This window comes from Clupea harengus, chromosome 24, assembly GCF_900700415.2.
Source record: "Clupea harengus chromosome 24, Ch_v2.0.2, whole genome shotgun sequence".
Classification (NCBI taxonomy): Eukaryota; Metazoa; Chordata; class Actinopteri; order Clupeiformes; family Clupeidae; genus Clupea; species Clupea harengus.
Genome location: NC_045175.1, coordinates 9,029,033 through 9,037,685, shown reverse-complemented (window position 1 = coordinate 9,037,685; position 8,653 = coordinate 9,029,033). Strand labels below are relative to the sequence as shown.

The window sequence follows — 8,653 nt, the reverse complement described above, 5'->3', positions numbered from 1 at the left end:
GTACATTTTGCACAGAGTGTTTAAAAAGTGCATGCCTAGTGTTTATACTTAAAATGACTTTATTAAATTACTAAAATGCACAGTGGCAAAGCCACCGATTTGTTGTTCTTGTTTCTGTAATGAGCAGTTAAATGAAAATGTAAAATGTGGGAAAGAATATTTTACACTAAATGTATCTAATATTGTGTTGGTCATATTTGAATCATTCATTACGTTTTGTTGGGAAAAAAAGAGGATAAAAAAAAAAATCGCATATTAAATCGCAATCGCAATATTTTGGTAAAAAATCGCAATTAGATTATTTTCCCAAATCGTTCAGCCCTAGGCCGAATGGCATGATAAGGGCAGACAGGACTTGGCACTGAGGCAGGGTTACGAGCATAGCATTATAGGGGAGCTCAGTGTGAATTATGAATGTCTAATCGCATTATATTATATTCATGAATAATCGCATTTAGTATTATTTCAAATAGTAACCATATGTTGGAAAGCCATGATTCCAGTTTTGCCTAAGTAATATCACATGAAGTTTTAACTGCGCTTTAATGTAATTAAGACTAATTTGTCTCTAATGTTCTGTTTCAAGGGGAGCTTTTGTAGTCTGGGGAATAGCATGAAAGGCTTGAAATAAATAAATCTCCTTCTACTAAATCTCCTTCTTTCTTTCATGGCTTTTTTTCACTATCTCTGTCTCTCCCACTTACTCTCACTCTCTCACACACACACACACACACACACACACACACACACAAACCTTGTATGTTTAAATGGACTTGCTTGTACTGTATGTACTGATCTTCTCTACTCTCTGCTCTTCATGGTGAATGTATTCACTAGTTAGGGATGTTAAAAGTCAAAGTCTCTCTCAATCTCTCTCTCTCTTTCCATCTCTCTCTCTCCATCTTTCTCTCTTTCTCCCACTCTCATTGCACTCTCTCTCTCTCTCCTTCTCTTCCCCTCTCTCTCTCTCTCCATCTCTTCCTCTCTCTCCCTCTCTCTCTCTCTATCTCTTCCTCTCTCTCCCTCTCAATCTCTCTCTTTCTCTCTCCATCTCTCGCTGCTCTCTCCCTCCTAGTGTGGAGTCCTGCTCAGAGGTGTGTGGTCCAGACCACAGACTGGTCGGCGTGCTCCAGCAGCTGCGGGATGGGCGTCTCCTCCCGCATCACCAATGGCAACGCCCAGTGCAAGCTGCAGAAGGAGACCCGTCTTTGCAACATCCGGCCCTGCAGCTCGCTGGATATTCCCCCCAAGGTAAGAACTGTCCGCCAGCCAATAGGGAGGTGTGTTGAGTTTGTGAAAACGGTTAGCAGCAATGATTGGCCACAGATTTGAACAGGAAAAAAAGAATCTTGTGGTGCTTACCTTGGCTTGGGTCACAATGGACCATAATCACATGATCACATGACTGTTTTCAGAACAGAACAGACTCTATTCTACCACACCCATTTGTGTAGTGGACCACCTGACTGAGTTCTTCTCAACTCTTCGGTTCAGGTCTGGGGGAAACCTGACTCTGGAATGGGTCCGGACCAGGGTCACTTTAGGGCCAGATTCGTGCCAGATCAGAGCCACTTTAGGGCCAGATTAGTGCCGGATCAGGGTCACTTTAGGGCCAGATTAGTGCCGGATCAGAGCCACTTTAGGGCCAAATTAGTGCCGGATCAGAGCCACTTTAGGGCCAGATTCAGGCCAGATTAGAGTCAGATCTTTTCCACTGAAAGCCTCTACCAACCTACTCCGATCTCCTTCCCCTGCCCTTTCAAGCACATTCACAAAAGGACCTAGGGGGCAGGGGGGGGGGGGAGTTCTAAGTTGTAAAACTATCTGTGTCGGACAAGTTACCCCATAAAGGACACATTAGCTTCTTCGGGTGCAAAGTCATCACCCCTAGCGCTTAGCACACTTTGCTATTGGAGTGGGGATGTTTAGCAGTGTAACCGGTATGTCCCAGTGTGTCTGAGCCTAACAAGTGTGTCCTTAGTTCTTAGTAAAAAGTGTCATGCTGTTCCATCTCGTTTCAAGCTGTGTTAGAGGTTAGGGTTAGGGATCGGTTCAGGGTAGGCATGAGAGAGAGGGGTGTAGCATGTAATATATAGTGTCATTTATGCTATTTATTACTCACTTGGGTATACTCTAAAATAAACATATAATGTACACCTAATATAAAATAACACAAAACCCTGGGGGCCATGCTAGCACGATAAAAAGCACATTAACTTGTTGAGGGAGAGCCACATAACCGTTAGCGCTTAGCACACTCTGCTATCGAAGTGACGATGTTAACTAATGTAACCTGTGTGTCCCAGTGCATCTGAGTGACGATGTTAACTAATGTGACCTGTGTGTCCCAGTGCATCTGAGTGACGATGTTAACTAATGTGACCTGTGTGTCGCAGTGCATTTGAGCCCCGTTACCCCAGCAACAGGAATGCTGCACGGTTATTTTTCTTCCTGTCACTCACTGCCCCTATCATATCTGTCATATCTCTCTTCCCAGTCGCTAAAAACTACTACTACTACTACCTCCCCTTTAATAGCCACTATAGCGGTTATTACCATCACAACTAGGCTTCTATATATATATAGATATTAATGTATATGTCAGTATAAATTATCTAAATCTAATCTAGTTTTCTTCCTATATTTAAAAATATCAACGCTGTTGTAGGGTGTAGAAATAGCACATGGGGAACTAGTTGATCCAGTCGTTCCTGTTGATGTCCATTTAAATATAACAAATCCCCCCCTCATACCCCCAACCCCCCTTTTCACACACACACACACACACACACACACACACACACACACACACACACACAAATAGACACACACAGACAGACACAGACACTCACATACATACACTCTCTCTCATACACACACATACACTCTCTCTCTCACACGCAGACACATATTCTCACACACGCACTTCCCCGTCATCCTCTTTCTAACTCTGTCTCTCTCTCTCTCTCTCTTTTTCACACACCAAAATACCACCACCCCCAACGCATTCCAGAACAGTGCCCATCTCCGAGTGCCTCTCTCTGGGCACGCAGTCAGCCTGCCACCCCCCCCCCCCCCCCCCCCCCCCCCTTCCCCCCTCCACTCCTCTGGTTCTCAGGCCTGGGAGCACTGAGACTGACTCTGAACAAACCTGCCTGGATTGGAACTCAATGGGCCGTGCAGTAGCTAGAATAACGGCAACTGTGTGTTGTGATCCAGGGACTCTGTGTGTGGAGACATCGCCCCGGGGCACCAGCCCGAAGGGAGGGGGTTCCCTCTACCACCCTGCTTTAAAGGGGTGGTCCTTAATGCTGGAGAATGGTTATCTCCACACACAGAGTGTATTTGACTGCTTTAAAGGGGTGGTCCTTAATGCTGGAGAATGGTTATCTCCACACACAGAGTGTATTTGACTGCTTTAAAGGGGTGGTCCTTAATGCTGGAGAATGGTTATCTCCACACACAGAGTGTATTTGACTGCTTTAAAGGTGTAGTCCTTAATGCTGGAGAATGGTTGTTGACATATGAGCTCAACAGCCAATTAAATACACCCCTTCCTTCAGTGTCCCTGAAGCAGTGTTGTAGCACATGTTGGGTCCTTTGTTGCTGATTGGCTGGAATAGCATTTGGTTCGGTCCGAGCCACTTGGTTTGCTTCCCCTTTACAGTGCCAGGACTGTGCGCGAACACCAGTGGGTTTTTTTTATTTTTATAGAGCATACAGAATGGACAGCGTGAGAAGAGTTGAATTGGAGAAGAGGAACTGAATTTTCCCAAAAAATGTAATACATTATAATCAAGGACAACTCCTTTAAAGGCAGATGAAACTCTGGGCAGATTTGTGGACAGCTATGAAAGGCAATATAAGGCTTTTTCATGATGCAGTAGGCAAGTGTTTGGACGACAATGATAGGCAATATAATATTTTGTTGCACTATTATGTTTTAGTGCCAGTGTTGCCCAACGGTGTTATGTAAGAAGCAGCACAGCTCAGCTGTTCCAGCCCCAACCAGTTTGTTATTCCAGCTAGTTATTCTTGGGTTTTATAGACACATAAACATGAACATTCCCAATATAATGTCTTGTTGCATGGGAACAATATTGAGATCTTTTTTTTCTCTGTTCTCCCTGTCTGTCTCTTCATCCCCGTCTCTCTCCCTCTCTCATTTCTCTGTCCCACCTTCATTTCCTTCAACCCTCATCCCTCACTCCTCTCGTTCACTCTTCTCACCCCTTCTCTGACTTAACCCCCTTCTCTCTTCCTCTGTCATCACCCTCTCTTATCCCCTCCCCTCCCTCTTTTCCCCTTCGCTCTTCTCTTCCTCTCTCTTCACCCTGTCATCACTCTCTCCTCCCCCAACACTCTTCTACCCCCTCTCCTCCACCCTTGCATTACCCTCTTTTATCTCTCCACCTTTCACTCCCTTTTCTGCCCCCTCTTGCTATCTCTCTCCCTCACCCCTCTCTCTCTTTCTCCACCATCCCACCCCCCTCTTGCTCTCTCTCTCCCTCACCCCTCTCTCTCTCTCTCCCCCCCCCCCCCCTCTCTCTCTCTCTCTCCCCCACCCCTCCCTCTCTCTCTCTCTCTCTCCTCCACCCCTCTCTCTCTCTCCTCCACCCATGCAGAAAGGAAAGAAGTGCAGCCGCACCCGGAAGTCCCCCGAGCCCGTCCGCTTCTCCTACGCCGGCTGCCGCAGCGTCCGCCTCTACCGGCCCAACTACTGCGGCGTGTGCGTCGACGGGCGCTGCTGCCAGCCCACGCGCGCCCGCACCGTCCTCGTGCCCTTCCAGTGCCAGGGCGGCGAGCGCGTGGAGCGGGCGGTCATGTTCGTCCAGTCGTGCCGCTGCAGCGACGACTGCGGACACCTGAACGAGGCGGCGCTGCCACCCAAGCGCTGGATGTATGGAGACACCCACAAGTTCCTGGACTAGAGAGAGTGAAAGAAAGTGTGTGTTTGTGTGAGAGAGGGAGAGGTGGACAAAGGAGAGACATGGGAGAGACGTGGGAGAGACGTGGGAGACGACTGTTTTTTGGAAAAGACAGAGAGAGCTAAGCGGAGTGGACGACGAGGACAATTCTTTTTAACCTGACTTTGGACGATCGGTTTGATCGAGACTGGGATGTCTTGGAGAATACCTGTCCTGATTTGATTTAGAGGGAGGGTTATCCCCTTGTTTGACATGAATGGGACTTTCCAGTGTAGTTCAGCAGGGCTACGGTGCTTACAGTGGGGGTTCCTGGATTGGACAATCTGAGGTTGGCTGGTTTGGCCTCTTCTTTAAGTTCTGACTGATCTGGTCAGGAGATCCTGGACCCAGATGGCTTGATTGACAAGGCCCCAATTTGGGGTCATGTTTGAGTATGGGTTTTAATTTGGTTTGTTTTTGGTACAAACATCACTTGCAACGAGAGTATCTCATTATTACTACAGTCAGGGCAGTTCAAGTTCCTAGTCTGGAGTTAGACTCTGGTCTTCCGGATGTCCTAAATTTGACTGGCTTAATTTGGTTTATATTTGGTTCTCTTTTTCTTCTTCTTCTTTACTTTTTTCCCCCCTTCACACACTTTTCCATGTCCCTCACTGGGAATACCTTGCTCCCAGCAGAGGTTCCTCAACAACAGAAAGGTCAGATATTTGCTTAGGTGTCTTATGCCACTTATGCAGAAAATGAATTCCCAACTATTTAGTCGGAAAAGGTGTATATATTTGTTCCATTACATTTATACATACAAACATAACCTTGAGTGGAGGCTATGTGATGAACGCGGCCCTCTGAAAATAGATTGACCCTGTCCAGTGCCAGCACAGATGGCCTGTGCTTGAATGACCTGCATTTAAAGCAACAGTATGCAGGACTATACCACTCTGAGGTATTCTTTGGTATCTTAAGCAGTTAGCTGGCTAGTTGTAACCCATAACTCTGCTGGCTAACTTATCAGGAAAGCCATGACGCACAGACATGACACACAGCCATGCCTGCACAGACATGACCAGCCTTAGTTAGTCTCGCTTGACTTGACGTTACTTCTGCACTTGCATAATGAGAGTGCAGTTTAGAGACAACTGGTTGAAATCGTGGACTGGAGGCTAGCTGGAAATGCACGCTGCAAGGCTGGCTCTTGGACTTAAATACCTTCAAAATACCTTGAATGCTTTTTTTTTATTATTTCCACCTTGAGGAGAAGTTTGGGCTGGTTTTGACATGCCATGCCGTCAGTGCCTTTAACGCTGTAGACGTGAATCGTTCCCATGTTAGCGTCTGCGGTTCCCAGCTGCATTTTTCCCTCCATTTGACCATGGTTGTCTCCAGTTATACGTTAATATACGTCCGGCTCTGCCCGAGTAGACAATCTGATTGACTGCACAATGTGGACATAATCATCTAATGACGTGCTTCCATATACGATGTTTTAAAGGTGCTGTATTAACGAAGATAATCCCAGGACTGGCTCACCGAAAGTGAGTGAGTTACTGAATGAATGTATGTATGTAGTAAGGCTACTTCCCTTCTATGCAAGTGAGCATACAGTACCACCAAGATGACTTCAAGGAATCTGAAGGAATAACCAAAGATAAAGTCTGACTGACTGTCAAGCCTGGATTGGCGCTTACCAAAGAGTAGGCTTACGCCTAAAAGCAATTACCCCGATCATGCTGAAAACTGTAATATTATTATTTATTCCAAGATGTATATCGAGATACTACATGTTTTGTGTGTGTGTGTGTGTGTGTGCGTGCGTGCGTGCGTGTGTGTGTGTGTGTGTGTGCGTGTGTGTGTGTGCGTAAATAGTGGGTGAGAGACTCTGCTCACCTCCCTACAGTCAGGAAAGCTGTAGTTAAGAACAGACTTCTTTTGTTGTGTTTTTTTTCTCTCTCTCTCTCTCTCTCTCTCTCTCTCTTCTTGCCTGTGTGGTCTGTGGACGAACGTTCCAGAGAGCGGGAGATGTCTGTGTTGTGTGGTGTGCCTCTGATTATAGATTGGGCCTGGCTCGTTTTAGTGGCGGATGCTAGGGTAACTAAAAACGAGCCGTCGCTAGAGGACACAGGAGTGGTCCGCCCGCTCACTCGCCTCCTCCCCAAAAAGCACTGTGTGGAACTCCACCTCTGTTTTAAAAACGGGGGGTGGACTGGCGTCAAGTCGGTGGAGGAAGCCATCAAGTCGAGGGTTTTGCTTTACCCTCTTCAGGATTTGATTGTGATTTCAGAGCGGCGTGGGCCTTTTATATACGATGAAAGGCCGGTATTCACATCAGGGGGAGAAAAAAGCTCAAGAATTCCCCACGTCACCCTTTTTAAAACAATGCCTCTAACGCATGTTTAGGCATTTCACCAAAATACCAAGGCCTAATTTGGGTTGGATTTCGAAAAACAATACTATAAATCAGACAGACACACATATTACTTGTGTTTTGTGTGGTTGATTTAGCAGCAGTAGTGACTTAGTGAAAGACAGTGTGGGTGGGCGTGGAGGTAGAGCTTAAATGGGGCAGGGAAACTTCTAGAAATAAACTTCAGAGGTCAGGCCAGAAGGTACAGGCAAGCATCATAGGACTTGCACTGACTCATTGCCTGGCAACGAACAAAACGCAAATCTTCCAGTTCATACTAAGGTTTGAAGTATTTTTAAAGTTTGTTAGTTCTTTTTGTAGTACTTTTGATAAACATGTTTAAAACAAAAGTGGAAAACAGTGGTTGTAGGACACTAGTTTTTGACAATGACCATTTCAATTTCATCCTCTGTTCTGTCGCTGTGATTGAACTATGTTCATTCATTAGTATGTTGAAAGTTTCTTCTCAAGACATAACTAGATATCTCACAAGCTAGCTCACTTCATAACATAGAAAGCAGTGGTGGGATGGAAAACAATCCTTACAGGCAAAACATCACAAGACTCACAAATTTCTCTCAAAGCAAACAATATTGGCACTGTTTTCCAGAACATTCTGTGCCCCTTTAACCTGTATATAATACAGGCTTGAGTGCCCCCCCCCTCCCTGACGTTCGTCACACGGCAAGGTGTTAACAGAAGTGACGAGTTGCAAACGAGCTTCTCCTGGAAGCGTCTTTTTCTGCATCCAGACATTTGAGAACATTCACCCCTCTGTGCCGCTATACATCACAACAGCATGTGTGGCCTGCTCTGATCCCCCCCACACAACGCACTGACTTGGTGGCTATACGTGATTTAGTGCTACGACGGCACAGGGTTGATGACGAGCGGTTGGGAACAGTTGTTTTTTGTTTTACAAATGATTTTGTAATACGGAGGAATCCAAAGAGGCTCCATCCATCAGGCTAATTTCTGGTAAAATGACTGGATTTCATTGTGATGTCCTGCAGCTGTACTGGAGTCGGCCCAGAGGGCCTAATAATAAAACTCACATTTGTGCCAAAGTCTAATGGCGTTCTATTCTCTTTGGTTAATCTTATTTTAGCTAAACTTGTTTTTTTGTGTGTATTTCTGCCTTCATCCTTTAAAAGAAATAACAAACATTGACAGTGTAAGCAATGAGATCGAGTTTGAGGGTAGCCTGCTGAGGCAGTCTAAAAAACGAAATGACTAGTTAAGCTGTTTAAACAAAGCTGGTAGTTTTGGTTACACACAAACTGAAATCTTAAATCATGTTGACAGCATTTGCACTCTATCACCC

At 45.7% G+C, this 8,653-nt stretch overlaps 1 protein-coding gene across 1 annotated transcript in view; it reads left to right on the top strand.

Annotated features, from left to right (window-relative positions):
* The window catches only part of LOC105901574 (CCN family member 1-like), a 15,223-nt gene extending 6,821 nt beyond the window's left edge, over nt 1-8,402 (top strand). The window contains exons 4-5 of the mRNA XM_012829059.3: nt 1,076-1,251; nt 4,626-8,402. Of these exons, the coding sequence (XP_012684513.1) occupies nt 1,076-1,251; nt 4,626-4,931 (482 nt within the window). The 3' untranslated portion in view covers nt 4,932-8,402. The remainder of the gene's footprint in view (nt 1-1,075; nt 1,252-4,625) is intronic.
* Nucleotides 8,403-8,653: the final 251 nt, after the last annotated feature.